At 52.1% G+C, this 15,087-nt stretch overlaps 1 protein-coding gene across 1 annotated transcript; it reads left to right on the top strand.

The window, feature by feature from the left end:
• Positions 1–2,309: 2,309 nt before the first annotated feature.
• DDRGK1 (DDRGK domain containing 1) lies at positions 2,310–14,577 on the top strand. The gene is made up of 9 exons (XM_035302827.3): positions 2,310–2,456; positions 3,541–3,747; positions 5,203–5,315; positions 5,585–5,686; positions 9,175–9,297; positions 9,657–9,695; positions 13,276–13,332; positions 13,866–13,914; positions 14,276–14,577. Exons 1-9 carry the CDS (start codon positions 2,366–2,368, stop codon positions 14,440–14,442), a joined length of 948 nt encoding a protein of 315 aa, XP_035158718.1. The 5' UTR covers positions 2,310–2,365; the 3' UTR covers positions 14,443–14,577.
• The last annotated feature ends 510 nt before the right edge of the window (positions 14,578–15,087 follow it).

Raw genomic sequence — 15,087 nt, 5'->3', positions numbered from 1 at the left:
CTATGTTGGCTAGGCTGCTTTTGAACTCCTGACCTCAAGTGATCTGCCTGCTTTAGCCTTCCAAAGTGCTAGCATTACAGGTGAGCCACTGTGCCAGCCTGTATTTTTTCAAATCCCTTTCTCATCATTAGTTCATTGGTCCTGAATTTTTATTTTTATTTTTTCTGAGACAGGGTCTCACTCTATCACCCAGGCTAGAGTGCAGTGGCCTGATCATGGCTCATTGCAGACTCCACCTCCCTGGGTTCAGGTGGTCCTCCCACCTCATCCTCCCAAGTAGCTGGAATTACAGGTGCATGCCTCTATTCCTGGCTAATTTTTTTTTTTTTTTTTTTTTTTGAGACAGGGTTTCATCCTGCCTAGGCTTCCCAAAGTGCTGGGTTAACAGAGTAGCCACCACATCTGGCCCCTCAGCTGGGATTACAGGCATCTCCATCAGGCCCGGCTAATTTTTGTATTTTTTTTTTTGTAGAGATGGGGTTTCATCATGTTGCTCAGGCTGGTCTGGAACTCCTGACCTCAAATGATCCTCCTGCCTTGGCTTCCCAAAGTGCTAGGATTATAGGCATGCGCCACTGAGCCTGGCCATTTACTTGCTTTAGTGTTTTTTGTTTGTTTGTTTTCGTTTTTTTAATAAAGACAGGGTTTCACCATGTTGGTTAGGCTGGTCTTGAACTCCCGACCTCAGGTGATCCACCTGCCTTGGACTCCAAAGTGCTTGGATTACAGGCGTGAGCCACCACACTGGCCTTTCTTTTTTTTAGAGTCTGAGTCTCCCTCTGTCATACAGGCTGGAGTGCAGTGGTGCCATCTGGGCTTACTGCAACCTCCACCTCCTGGGTTCAAGCGATTCTCCTGCCTCAGCCTCCTGAGTAGCTGGGATTACAGGTGCATGCCACCACACCTGGCTAATTTTATTTTTAGTAGAGACGGGGTTTTACCGTATTAGACAGGATGGTCTCGATCTTCTGACCTCATGATCCACCCGTCACAGCCTCCCGAAGTGTTGGGATTACTTGCTGTTTAAAAAAATCTTGAGTTCATATCTTGTCCCCAGTTCTGTTTTTGTTTTGAGATGCAGTCTCAAAACTGTAAATAGGCTGGAGTACAGTGGTGCAATCTCGGCTCACTGCAACCTTCCCCTCCCAGATTCAAGCAATTCTCCTGCCCCAGCCTCCCAAGTAGCTGGGACTATAGGCATGTGACACCATGCCCAGCTAATTTTTGTATTTTTAGTAGAGACGGGTTTTCACCATGTTGGCCAGTATGGTGTCCATCTCTTGACCTTGTGATCTGCCCACCTTGGCCTCCCAAGGTGCTGGATTTACAGGTATGAGCCACTGCCCCTGGACAAATTTTTGTAATTTAGTAGAGGCAGGGTTTTGCCCTGTTGGCCAGGCTGGTCTCAAACTCCTGACCTCAAGCAAATCCGCCTGCCTTGGCCTCCCAAAGTGCTGGAATTATGGGCGTGAGCCACCGCGCCCAGCCAAAAGAGAAATTTTAATTCCCAGTGAGCATATCAAGTGCTCACTATGGAAAACTGGATCATGAGTTCTTGTACAAGCTAATTTAATTTTTAAATAGGTATAAAATTGCAGATCTGAGTAAAAAAAAGTATACTGGCCGGGTGCGGTAGTTCATGCCTGTAATCCCAGCACCTTGAGAGGCCGAAGTGGGCAGATCACCTGAGGTCAGGAGCTCGAGACCAGCCTGGCCAACATGGTGAAACCCCGTCTCTACTGTAATCCCAGCCACTCGGGAGGCTGAGGCAGGAGAATCGCTTGAACCCGAGAGGCAGAGGTTGCAGTGGGCCAAGATCACGCCATTGCACTCCAGCCTGGGCGACAAGAGTGAGACTTCGTCAAAAATAAAAAAATAAAAAATAAAAAAAAATATATATATATATATCACAAGGTATTAAAATCAAAGATTTGGTCGCATTCAAAGAAATCCAATGTCACAGGTATAGCTAAAGGTCAGGGCTTAAACCCAAGCGGCTTCCTTCCTCCTAGAAGTAATCGCTATCCTGAAGTTGGTGTGCCTCAGTCCCAAGCCTCTTTTCGTACTTTTTCCACGGTGGTTTCCAGAAACACTATGTGCGATTGTTTAGTGATTTTAAAACTAGATGTTTTAAAAATATACGTTTTCTCCTGCACACACCGTCTGCAATAATTTCCTTCTAACATTATGGGGTTTTTTTTACGCCCCCCAAACTCATTTTAATATTTTACATTAAAGCCTCTCTGATGTGCGGTTGGGCGGAACTCCGAGCGGTGGGCGGGGTCTAGACTGGGAAACGGGGGCTGGGCCTAGAAGATCCCGGGCCTCTGTGTGGACGCAGTGGTTCTGCCTGGAGGCTTTCGTCATGGTGGCGCCCGTGTGGTACTTGGTAGCGGCGGCTCTGCTAGTCGGCTTTATCCTCTTTCTGACTCGCAGCCGGGGCCGGGCGGCATCAGGTAGGAGATGCCGCTGCGCCAGGAGTGGTGGGGCCGGGTTCTCTGGCCTTCTGAGCCTTTGTAGACCGTCAAGTACGTGCGCATCTGGGCGGGCGGAGCGCATGCGCGTCCGTGCGCTTAATGGGCCCGGCGGGGCCCTCACTGTAGGCTTCCTGTTACCGGTGACTGCGCAGCTACTCCTTTTTCCCGACCCCAAGCCAGAGCCTCGCCCCCAGGAACTCCATACCTCCAAAGGCCTCAGGCCCTGGCCGGCGCACACTCCCATCCGTCACCGTCTGGGCCCTCTCCCTCTGCGCCTGTTAGGGAGGCCGCAGGAGTTTCCCATTCCTCCCAGCCTGGCTCCAGAGCAGGTGCCAGGAAGTGGGCATCCGAATATTTTCTGCCTGTTGGAGAAGCGTGAGGCGGCTCCAGGAAACTCCTGAAGTGCTCTCCCTTCCCGCCAAAGAGAGTGCCCACACTCCCTCACTGATTTGCACCCCTATCAGAAGAAGGCCATATCATCCTTCAGGGCACAGAACAGATACACCCATCCTCCCCCCTTTTCCCCATTTCTGGTCAGCGGGTTGGTTTGTGTATGTGTCTCCCCGCTCCTTGGGCCCACAAGCTACCTCTGAGCACCTGCGTGTTCCCGGGGGTGGGAGGGCCACGCTGAGGGAAGGCGGAGAGCCAGCAGGTCTTCCTGGGGGAGGCTCGGCCACCGCTGGGATGTGTACTCTGGTTGGGGAGCCAGATAAAACCACAGGTGGTGTTAGGAGAGCAATCAATAGAGTCCTGCAGGGGGCACTAGATGAGAGCTGGGGACATCAGGGTAAGGGGCTCCTGACAGGCCAGCTGGAAAGGTGGAGCAGGGAGGGGAGAGGAGAGTATTCACAGGAGTGGGAGGGAAGGGCTGAGCCGCTGCCTGGGACCAAACTGTGAGCCTGGTAAAAAAGGCCTTGCCAGCCAGGCTGAGAAGTCCGGGCTTTGTACTGTGGGCAGCAGGAGACTGAGCAGAGGAGGTTAGGCTTCCAGGCTGCGGCTGCTGCTCCTGCCATGGGCTGGGCTGGGCTGCTGGGTAGTGTTGTCATTTCTGTCTTCCCTACAGCTGGCCAACAGTCACTGCACAATGAGGAGGAGCTGGCAGGAGCAGGCTGGGTGTCCCAGCCTCGGCCCCTGGAGCCTGAGGAGTTACGAGCTGGAAGCAGGCCCCGGCGCCGGAGGGACCTGGGCAGCCGCCTGCAGGCCCAGCGGCGAGCCCAGCGGGTGACCTGGGCAGAAGCAGATGAGAATGAGGAAGAAGCTGTCGTCCTAGGTGAGAGGAGCCCAGCCTGGTGGGGAAAGGTTTTGGGTTGGAGGGGGTGATAAAGGGGCCCCCAAAGCTAAATGGAAGAGTAGGCTGTGAGGCCTCAGTGTGGGAGGGACGTCTGGGAGCCACAAGGTGGAGTAGGGGGAGAATTCGGACCTGGCCTTTGTTCCTGGCCTTTGACTGGGTCAGATCTCTCTTCCTTCATCTTGGCTCTCGGTGTCCAAGCAGGAGGGCAAGGGTCTTCAGATTGACTCAGAATATTCCTCAGTTTACCCCTTCTGTCCTCACACCCTTCCTGATATGGACACACTCATTCCCTGATGATTTCACCCTAGAGGCAGAGTGCCTGGTCAAGAGCCTCTGCAATTCCTGGAGCGGGGTCACCTGCAACCCCAAAACAACAGTTTAAAGATAGAGACGTTCTGTTGACACAGAGGCCTCCATGTCCCTGCTTCTGGGAGACCAGGAGAGCCCTCAGGATTGGCTTCTCCAGTACTTGATGGCTGACTTGAGCCTGAGGAGGGGTATCTGGGCCTTTCTCAGAAACTGAGGGCATTTGAGGTTTTTGCCTTGTACCCTTGGGGATTATCCCCTTTAGGTCACAAAGAGGCCCTTTCTTTGCCATACCTTCTGGCACAGACTTGGGTTCAGATACACAGGCATCAGTGGGTCTTGAACTTGCAGCTGGCCCTGAGGTAGTCATGGTGTTGGTACTGTCTTTTCAGCCAGGCTTTGGTGGGCAAAGGGATAATCCTGACCAGGGACTAAGCCCAGAATCCTCAGCAACTCCTGACTGTAGTAAGGAGGAAGACAGATTTGAGGCAGGATGAATTTCCCCATGGGACTTCCCTTTTCTAGGGGTTTGGCACAGAGACAGAAGCCAGAGAACTCCAAAGCCCAGGAAGCCCTATCTGTGACTGTGAAACACTTCCCTTCTCTAGGGGTTTGGCACAGAGACAGAAGCCAGAGAACTCCAAAGCCCAGGAAGCCCTATCTGTGACTGTGAAACACTTTTCTTTTTTTTTTTAAATAAAGATGGGGTTTCACCATGATGGCCAGGCTGATCTTGAACTCCTGACCTCGGGTGATCCGCCCACCTCAGCCTCCCAAAGTGCTGGGATTACAGGCGTGAGCCACCACACCCAGCCAACACTTGCTTATTTTAACCTGATACCTCCCTCATTATGGCTGTGCAGTAGTATCTAAAGTTCTCATCTGTTCCCTTGCCCCATGGGCCCCTCACTATTCTCCCATTCCTGCATATTCATGCACACACACACACACACACACACACACACATGCATTCATGGCAGATGCCTCTGGAGGGCAGAGCTGGGCCAGTGACATTTGCAGGTAGATGGAAGGGACCTCCCTATTAGGAGAGGGATGAGGGGTGGGGGATCTGTCATCATAAGTCCTCTCTGGTCAGAACCTGAACTGTCATCCTTTGACCATACCCAGCCCAGGAGGAAGAAGGCATCGAGAAGCCAGCAGAAACTCACCTGTCAGGGAAAATTGGAGCTAAGAAACTGCGGAAGCTGGAGGAGAAACAAGCACGAAAGGCCCAGCGTGAGGCAAGCTGGAGGGATGGGGTACAGCTCTGGGAAGTGGGAAAGGACACCACCTTCCTTTTCCCTAAGGCAGACTCAGGGATCCTTGCCTGCTAGGCTGGTGTTTGCTGCTTGCTGTGGCTGATGAGCCAGAATACAGCATGGGCGAGGCTCTGTCTCCTGCTGCCTTGGTCTGTGCCCTGGCCCAGGCATTGCGTTCCCTAGTCTGTCTGGGAGGTGGGCACACTCTAGCTGGCAGTGAGGGATGTGCCTCTATGAAGGCCTCTCTCCAGGCAGAGGAGGCTGAACGTGAGGAGCGGAAACGCCTGGAGTCCCAACGCGAAGCTGAGTGGAAGAAGGAGGAAGAGCGGCTTCGCCTAGAGGAGGAGCAGAAGGTGAGGCCAGCCCCAACCCTGACTTCTGACCCTTGACCAGGCAGCCTTGCTTCCTATGCACCTCCTTGGCACCTCCAACTTAAAAAGTGGGTCGTAGACCTGGTACAAGGTCAGGTCCTGATTTATTTGGTCCCCAGGCTCCAGCATGGCCTGGGAAAGCTGCTGCTGAAAAGCAGAGCCTGGATTGGGGATTCTTGTGCACATGACTATTGAACTTGGGAGGAGCATGAGAGGAACACGAGGTGAGCAGGGTGGCTGGTAGATAAAGCCAGGAGAGGAGGAGAAGATGGTAGAGAGGTAATGAGGGGTCTGGATCCTGAAGGCCTAAAAGATGTTAAAGGTCATTGTAAGAGATGGTGGATGGGCCGGGCGCGGTGGCTCATGCCTGTAATCCCAGTACTTTGGGAGCCTGAGGTGGGCAGATCACGAGGTCAGGAATTAGACACCAGACTGGCCAACATGGTGAAACCCCATCTCTACTAAAAATACAAAAAAATTAGCTGGGCATGGTGGTGCACGCCTGTAATCCTAGCTACTCAGGAGGCCGAGGCAGGATAATTGCTTGAACCCGGAGGCGGAGGTTGCAGTGAGCTGAGATCGTGCCACTGCACTGCAGCCTGGGTGACAGAGTGAGATTTTGTCTCAGAAAAAAATGAGAAAAAGAGATGGTGGATGCATGAGGGCCTGGCAAAGAGGAGGTGCTCAGGGAATGGGGTCTACTACAGTAAAGGTGGCTAATGAACATTTGTTTGCTTCCTTTGTTCTGAGAACCAGGTTTCTAAAAAAGGGAACAGCATAGAGATGTGGGTGCATAGGGTTAGAGCCAAGGCTGCTGGGAAGTCCTGTGACCTCTGACTGGCCTGTTGTCCCAGGATCCTGGATGGCAGAAAAACCTTAATATGGGTGCTGTGGCTGATGAGCCAGAATACAGCATGGGGGAGGCATTAGCAGAGAGGATTTTTTACCTTTCTGAATATTGGTCCCACCTAATGTACCTTAAATATCCTGCTCTTCTCCCCTGTACCCAGTTTCCCTTATCTTACCTCACTTTGGTACATTCCTCACAATTAATATTGACACATTATTAACTAAACTCTTAACGTTATTCACATTTTGATTGATTGATTGATTGAGACAGCGTCTTGCTCTGTTGCCCAGGCTGGAGTGCAGCGTCATGATCTTGGCTGTCTGCAACTTCTGCCTCTCAGGCTCAAGCAATCCTCCCACCTCAGTTCTCCCTCCCTCTGAATAGCTGGGACTATAGGTACCACCGTGCCTGGCTAATTTTTGTGGTTTTTTTTTTTTTTTTTGTAGAGATTGGGTTTTAAGATGTTGCCCGGGCTGCTTTTGAACTCCTAGACTCAAGCAGTCCTCTTCTCTCGGCCTCCCAGAATGCTGGAATTACAGATGGGAGCCACCACAACTGGCCCCATTATTCAGATTTTATCAATCTCCTGACCTCGTGATCTGCCTGCCTCAGCCTCCCAAATTGCTGGGATTACATGTGTGAGCCACCATGCCCAGCCCTAACAATTTTGAGGAGTGCTGGGCAAGTAGTTTGTAGAAGGTCCCTTAATTTGAGTTCGGTTGATGTTTTTCTCATGATCAGCCTGGGGTTATGGATTTGAGTGAAGAAGACCATAAGTGAAGTTCCATCTTCAACACAACATGCTAAACATGCAAGTTACCTGCTTCACTTATCCCTAATGTTGTTAACCTTGGTCGCCTGGCTGCGGTTTTCTGCCAGCTTTCTCCACTGTAGTGCGACTGCTTCTTTCCCGCACTCCCATGTTTCTTTGGAAAGAAGTCACTCTGCACAGCCCACACTTAAGGGTTGGGGAGTTAGAGTTCTTACATAAATTATTTGGAAATCTTTTATGGGAGATATGTCTCTCCTTCCTTATTCATTAAATATTTATGCAGTCTTTTTTTTTTTTTTTGAGGCAAGAGTCTCACTCTGTCGTCCAGGCTGAAGTGCAGTGGCACAATCTGGGCTCACTCAACCTCTGCCTCCCAGGTTCAAGCGATCATCCTGCTCAACTTCCCAAGTAGCTGGGATTATGAGCATCTACTACCACATCCAGCTAATCTTTGTATCTTTATTAGAGATGGGGTTTCATCGTGTGGGCCAGGATGGTCTCAAGCTCCTGACCTCAAGTGATCCACCTGCCTCAGCCTCCCAAAGTGTTAGGATTACAGGTGTGAACCACTGTGCCCAGCCAGTCATTTTTTATATCTGTATAGACTCATGAGTATTTATTTTATACTTTGTGTTGTAATCCAGTGACATGTTATTTATTAGGCTGTTCAGATTGTTCCAGCTTTGACCATTGGGAGCCTTTTCGGTTGGCTCCAATGTACCTTTAACACGTACTTGTTTTGTTTTTTGAGCACTTAGTTTCTGGCATTGCAAGATGCCCCAGACTCATCTTGCATATTACTTGCCCCAGCTTTAGCTTCCCGTTTTAAGAAGATATTTCTGAGTGCTCTGGAAAATGTGTTGGGTTGAGGTTGAGGGAGTTGTACCGGGTGGTAGTGATGGAGCAACACAGACAGACTGGGGAGTTTTCTGGAAGTTAGAGAAAGAAGTGGTCAATAGGACCTCATTTCTGATCAGTTGGCTGTGTTGATTCACGGAGCCAGGGACCCAGGAGGAGGTCCAGATGTATAAGAGTAGGTCCCAGGGTCTGTCTGGTGGCTGAGATGGGATGGGCCAGTAGATGTGTCACATGGGCCATTGTGTGTTTGGGAGAAGAGATTTGGGTGGGGAAACAAGTGTGGTAGTCACTGGCAAGGAAGGGGTTGATGCTTTGGGCATGGATGAGGTGGCCCAGAGAATGTGGAGGAGAGAGAAGAGGCAGGGCTGAATGATGAAGGAGGTGGGAAGAATGGCCTGAGGAGCAGGAGGAAATCCAGGAGAGGGTGGGATCTGGAAGCCAAGGGAGGAAAGAAGTATCCACTGAGAGGACAGGCATATGAGACCTGAAGGTTGTCCCTTGAGTTTGGTGAGTGGGGGCATGGGTGAGACTGTGGCAGGAGTTGTTTCATAGAACTGGCAACACAGAAGCCAGACTTGAGTGGGCTGACTGGGTGAGTGGGTGGTGAAGAAATGCAGGATTCACATTTGCTCATGAAGTTTGGACATGACGGGGTATGCTCGGCGAGTTACATAGGGAGAGGGTGGGGCGGGTGATTGGAGGGTATTGTAGGGTGGGGTCATGGCCGGGTTTTCAATAGATTTTTGCTAAGATCTTCTGAGCACGGAGGGCAGGAGAAGGGGCTGAATCCAGGTGATGGTGACACTGGTGACAAGAGGGGCCTCAGCCCATTGTTCATCTTGGGGGATGGAGGAACATGGGTTTTAAAAGAGCTCTGTCTCCAAGTAAAGGCTGGACTGTATGCCCTGGTGTCCTTCAGGGGTAGCAGCAACCAGAACAGGGATGGGGCTCCTACTACCAATAGCTGACTTTTGCCTTCTGTGTCCACAGGAAGAGGAGGAGAGGAAGGCCCGTGAAGAGCAGGCCCAGCGGGAGCATGAGGAGTACCTGAAACTGAAGGAGGCCTTTGTGGTGGAGGAGGAGGGCGTGGGAGAGACAATGACTGAGGAACAGGTGGGCCTGCTGCCCCTGGGAAGCCCCTCTTTGCACCCAGTGCCGCCTGTGCCAGACGCAAGACCAGCCACCCCATCCCAGACGCCTCTGGCCAGGCAGTGAGAGGTGGGTGGGCATCAGTACCAACAGACTTTGGTGGCCAGAGGCTTTGTCCTCAGCAGAGGCTGGTGCCTCCGAAACCCTGACCCTGGAAGGCTCTGCTGCTTGTGTAGGCAAGCCGTACACGCAGGTGGTTGGGCAGGCCCAAGGCAGGCTGCAGGCAGGTGGCCCTCAAGTGAGTAGGTGGTACTTGGGTGGATGGGTACAGAACTCTGTGGCCCTGCTAAGGGGTGCTTACGCTGATTTCTCTGCTTCTCTAGTCCCAGAACTTCCTGACAGAGTTCATCAACTACATCAAGGTAAGATGCCACTAGACAGAGCCTGAGTGTCAGCTCCCTGCCTGGTGTGTGCATGTTGGGTGCTGCAGGTGGTGCACTTGGGCTCATGCAGGAGTGGGCAGGGGGGCCCAGAGGGGCAGAGCTGTGGGGTCCTGGCCAGGAGCGTTTCTCCCGCTCCATCCCCAAAGGTGGAGAAAGGACCTGGGTCTGTGTGGGATGCACGAGCCTTTGATCACTTCCTCACACTCAGTTTGACAGTTTCCCTGCTCTTCAGACCCCACGCTCAGTGAGTCAGTGTGTTTTCAAGTCTCTTCACATGTGTTTTCTGTCAGTTCTGTCACATTGAGGCTCCACTGAGTTGAAATAAGCGTCCTCTGCCATGTGCTCCTGACTGGGAACTTGGGTCTTTCAGGGAAAACACTGTGTTTCCTTTGAGTCTAGGATGGGGCGGCAGTACGTCCCCTTCTGTCTGCAGCCACCATGCAGGCCACCTCGATGCCGCGCCAGGTTGCATAAGCACATCCTACTTTGCTTTGCTGCTAAGCAACTTCTCTCCCACGAAGGATGTAGTCAGGGGAGAGGTTTTCAAGTGCAACTCAGAGTTGCAGAGGCGGCTAAGGGAAGGAGTGCAGAGGGAGCGGGGGTGGTGGTGGGGGTGCTACTAGGGGCTGCCAAGGAGCCAGGGCTTGTATAATCCTCCCGCCACCTCTCCTGAAAGAGAGCAGGGTTTAGATGCCTGCCAGCAGTGAGGGGCTGGGCTTACTTGAGTCTGGGGTTCCTAAGCAGGGGAAATGCTGGCAGCTTCCAGAGGGTCCTGTCTGCTCAGGCTGTATGCATTCCCCTCTCATGGAGCCCTTTCTCCAACTGAGCACACTTGATTAGGGGGCTGCAGCCGGGCAGGATAGCTCTCACACTTGCCTGCTGCTGTTTGGAACTTGTCTCCATCTACCCAGTAGGCATCAAGATGGTCCTGAAGTCCCTTCCCAGGATGCCTTCCCAGGCGGAATTAGAGGAGGGGGTCAGCTTCAGCACCCCCCTTTACTCTGCAGAAACCAGAAGAAAGGTCCCCAGTTCTAGCCCTCACTTTCGGTGGCTCCCTGAAGGTGCCATTCTAGGGGAGTTCTCCAAACTTTTGTGGAGCTTAGAAGTTTTCCCAGCTTGTCTGGGCGTGGTGGCTGATGCCTGTAATCCCAGCACTTTGGGAGGCTGAGGTGGGCGGATCACTTGAGGTCAGGAGTTTGAGACCAGCCTAGGCAACATGTTGAAACCCCATCTCTACTAAAAATACAAAAATTAGCTGGGCATGGTGCTACATGCCCGAAGTCCCAGCTACTCAGGAGGGTGAGGCAGGAGAATCACTTGAACCCAGGAGATGGAGGTTGCAGTGAGGCAAGATGGTGCCACTGCACTCCAGCCGAGGTGACAGAGTGAGACTCTATCTCAAAAAAGTTTTTCCAGGCTGTGCTGGCTGATTTTTCTAGAGCTGCTATCTTGCAGGGAAAAGGAAGGCTTCTGAAATTCAATCTGTCTGCTTTCCTCCTTGCTCCAAGGTGATAGGCCCTTTTGTCTTAAGATTTCAGAACTGGGGCCGGGCGCGGCCTATAATCCCAGCACTTTGGGAGGCCGAGGCGGGTGGATCACAAGGTTAAGAGATGGAGACCATCCTGGTCAACATGGTGAAACCCCGTCTCTACTAAAAATACAAAAATTATCTGGGCATGGTGGTGCGCGCCTGTAGTTTCAGCTACTTGGGAGGCTGAGGCAGGAGAATTGCTTGAACCCAGGAGGCGGAGGTTGCAGTGAGCCAAGATCGCGCCATTGCACTCCAGCCTAGGTCACAAGAGCGAAACTCTGTCTCAAAAAAAAAAAAAAAAAGATTTCAGTTCTGGAGGAGCATGCCTGCACCCAGCATCATTTAAGAGAAGTGTAGGGTTCACTCGATCTTGTTCCATTCTTCTGTCTGACCGTGGCTGGGCTCAGGCCATTTTCCCACCTCAGCCTCCCGAGTAGCTGAGACTACAGGTGTCCACCATCACACCCAGCTTGTTTTATCAAATGTGCTTTAGCCCCAGCAGCACCTCAGGCCAGGTCTTTGGGGACCACCTGGGGTGACTTCATGTTTCTGCACCACACTCACTGAAAGTCCAGTGCCTGATCCCTGTTTTGTAGGTAGAGGCCAGCTGACCAGGTCACGTTGTCCTTGCCCATCCTGGCCCAGCTGCCTCTCGCTTGCCTTCCTGCTTGCACATACGGTTTGGTATTTCAAACAGGTCACATGCTATCTGCAGTCAGGGAGGGGTCACTATGTCAGTCCTCCCCCAGCTTATTTGCAATGGAGGATTCACAGAGATGCAAAAGGACTGCCTTTTCTCAAGTCCTGTGCTGTCTGTTGACTCAGTAGGGGTCGGTGCCTGTGTGGACACAGCAGTGGACCCTTCGCTGCACCCTTGGGAACTCAGGTTTCTACTGAGGTATGAGGAAGCACATGGAGCATGGAACATGGCTGTGTAGGAAAGCATTCAGCACTGTTAGTGACACTGATTTTTTTTATCTTTTCTTTTTAAAACGGATTCTCGCTCTGTCCCCAGGCTGGAGTACAGTGGCACACTCTTGGCTCACTGCAACCTCTGCCTCCCAGGTTCAAGTGATTCTCCTGCCTCAGCCTCCCGAGTAGCTGGGATTACAGATGCATGCCACCATGCCCAGCTAATTTTTTCTATTTTTAGTAGAGACAGGGTTTCACTATGTTAGCCCAGATGTCTTGATCTCCTGACCTCGTGATCTGCCTGCCTCGCCCTCCCAAAGTGCTGGGATTACAGGCATGAACCACCATACCCAGCCTAGTGACAGTGATTTTAAGGGTGAGCTCAGTGCCTCACATGGTATGAAGAGGATTGATAGAGTATGGGTGTGTCAGGTTGTGGGGGACAAGGCCTGTGGGGCAGCAAGCAAAGGCAAGGAAGGGGTGGGCCCCCGCAGCCTCTACTGAGAGACCTTGGCTTGCTTGGGTTTTTATCTGCTCTCCCTCTTATCCATGTACTCACCTGTCTCACCAGCCGACTATGAGCTCCAGGGTGGGGGCTATAGCTTGTTCAGCATGTGTCCTTCCTACCATCTCAGGGCCTTGTTCTAGCAGGTCCTCAGCAAACATAAGTCCTGGTGACAGTTATTTAAAATAGCTTTTGGTGACTATCACCGCCTCCTTCCTCTCCATGGTGCGTCCCCTTCAACTTGTCCATGATGTTAAAAAGAGATGGCTAGATGCAGAGGATGGTGGCAGCTGTGCTCTGATTTCCACTCATGCGTGTCTTGGAGTCCAGTACAGGTCCTATGAGGCAGGTAGTGGTTTTGGGTAGATTTCCTACTCAAAAGAAGGAATGAGAGGGTTTACGGTTGTGCGTGTCTCTGTCAATGGGTGCTTGTGAGTATGTGTGTGTGTGTGTGTGTGTATGTGTATGTGTATGTGTTTCAGGAGAGCAAGACTGTCCCACAGGAGTGTGTACAGAACGGATCAGATCAGAATGCAAACCTGGAGGGTGCTTATGCTTAGAGGGATTTGCCCAAGTTCAGCCTCTCTCTCTTTTCCTCCTCCTCCTTGTAGCAGTCCAAGGTTGTGCTCCTGGAAGACCTGGCTTCCCAGGTGGGCCTACGCACTCAGGTAAGCCCTGGAATGTGGCCTGCTGTGTGCAGTGTGGCCAGGGATATGTGTGGCTAGCAGAGAGGACCTGCCCTAAAGACAGAGTCTTGATGCATCCTCTACCCTGTCCCCAACCAAGAGTGAATAGTGCAGAGAAGTCTCCTGGCACCCTAGGAATCCTGTGTTTTTAATGGTTGGAAGAACAGGCAGGAAAGAAAAAAAATCCAAATCCCATCACTCTGCCAGCCCCTGTGAGCAAAGCAGCCCAAATCAGTTACCTTGACAACTCTCCTGAACAGATTGCACCAGCCTATGTTGCCAAACATTGCCACTGCCTCCCTCCTAAAGAAAAGATCCTCTTTTGGGGGTCTTTCAAAACCCAGGACCAGAACCCCTTCTACCCAGGTCCCTTTCAAAGGCAAAGCACAGAGTCACAATTGGGGGCTGGCATGAGAGGGAAAGAATGAGATTTGGCTGTAGTGGGAGGGAGGTTTCAGTGATTTTTATGGGGACATTGGTGCCTATCTCTACTCTGAGAATTGTTCTTCTCATAGGACACCATAAATCGCATCCAGGACCTGCTGGCGGAGGGGACTATAACAGGTGAGAGGGTGAGAGGATGAGAATCACTCGCTGCAGGCCTGGCCTTGGAGAGTGTCTAGCTACAGGGGCTGCAGGGATGTGCAGCAGAGGCAGGATGACCACCCCAGATAGGGGGAGGGGTATGCAATGAGGGGCACTGAGAAGCTGGATGCAGTTACAGGGAGGACGTGCCATGGCCTAGTGATGGAGGCAGGGCAGGCTGATTTGATTCTCCTAGCAGGAGTGGATGCAGCCAAGAAAGGCTAGGTAGGCAGGAGACCTGAAGGGCTCTAAGCCAGCTGTGAAGGAGTAGGTGGGCATGCTCAGGCCAGGTGGGGAGGGTCCAGGAGGGCTCAGCCCCACAACCCACATGTCCCCACAGGTGTGATTGACGACCGGGGCAAGTTCATCTACATAACCCCAGAGGAACTGGCCGCCGTGGCCAACTTCATCCGACAGCGGGGCCGGGTGTCCATCGCCGAGCTTGCCCAAGCCAGCAACTCCCTCATCGCCTGGGGCCGGGAGCCCTCTGCCCAGGCCCCAGCCTGATCCCAGTCCTTCCCTCTTGGACTTAGAGTTGGTGCGGCCTACCTGGCTATACGTCTTCATCCCTCCCCACCATCCTGGGGAAGTGATGGAGTGTGGCCAGGCAGTTATAGATTAAAGGCCTGTGAGTACTGCTGAGCTTGGTGTGGCTTGGTGTGGCAGAAAGCCTGGCCTGGGATCCTAGATGAGCAGGTGAAATTTAGGCCTCAGAATATATCTGAGAGGTGGGGAGGGTCCTTTGGAAGCTAGTGGAAGTCCCATTCTTATTATGAATCCATTCTTTCAAGAAAATAACCTATTGTACATTCACTGTGTTCCTTTGTCCCCTGCAAGCTCTGCCCCCAAGGCCTAGATAAGGTCTTTCTCTTCTTCTGCCCCCACTCAAAGTAGAAGTGGGAACCTCTTGGGCCACATCTCTGTTAACTGGGGAGGGGAGGTCTCATGGGTGTTTTTTTGTTTTACAGATAAGGAGCCCTTAGTAGGGCTAAGAGCCACTGGAGAGAAGAGTTAATGAGAATCACCAAGGATAGAGTCCTAGGGAACATCATCCTTTAAAAGGGAGGGTGGTGGGTCAGTGAAGGAGAGAGCCGTTTGCTGGGCAGGTAGAAGGAAGGAGAGGACCTGCTTCAGCTGGCTATAATTGTGCAG

Source organism: Callithrix jacchus, chromosome 5 (assembly GCF_049354715.1).
Source record: "Callithrix jacchus isolate 240 chromosome 5, calJac240_pri, whole genome shotgun sequence".
Lineage (NCBI taxonomy): Eukaryota > Metazoa > Chordata > Mammalia > Primates > Cebidae > Callithrix > Callithrix jacchus.
The sequence above is the reverse complement of the archived record's forward strand: the minus strand, read 5'-3'. Positions and strand labels throughout refer to the sequence as shown.

Coding starts and splice junctions, on each gene's coding strand:
- DDRGK1 (XM_035302827.3), top strand. CDS start 2,366: ATGGTGGCGCCCGTGTGGTACTTGGTAGCGGCGGCTCTGCTAGTCGGC. Junction 2,457..3,540: donor CCGGGGCCGGGCGGCATCAG/GTAGGAGATGCC, acceptor TCTTCCCTACAG/CTGGCCAACAGTCACTGCAC. Junction 9,696..13,275: donor AGTTCATCAACTACATCAAG/GTAAGATGCCAC, acceptor TCCTCCTTGTAG/CAGTCCAAGGTTGTGCTCCT.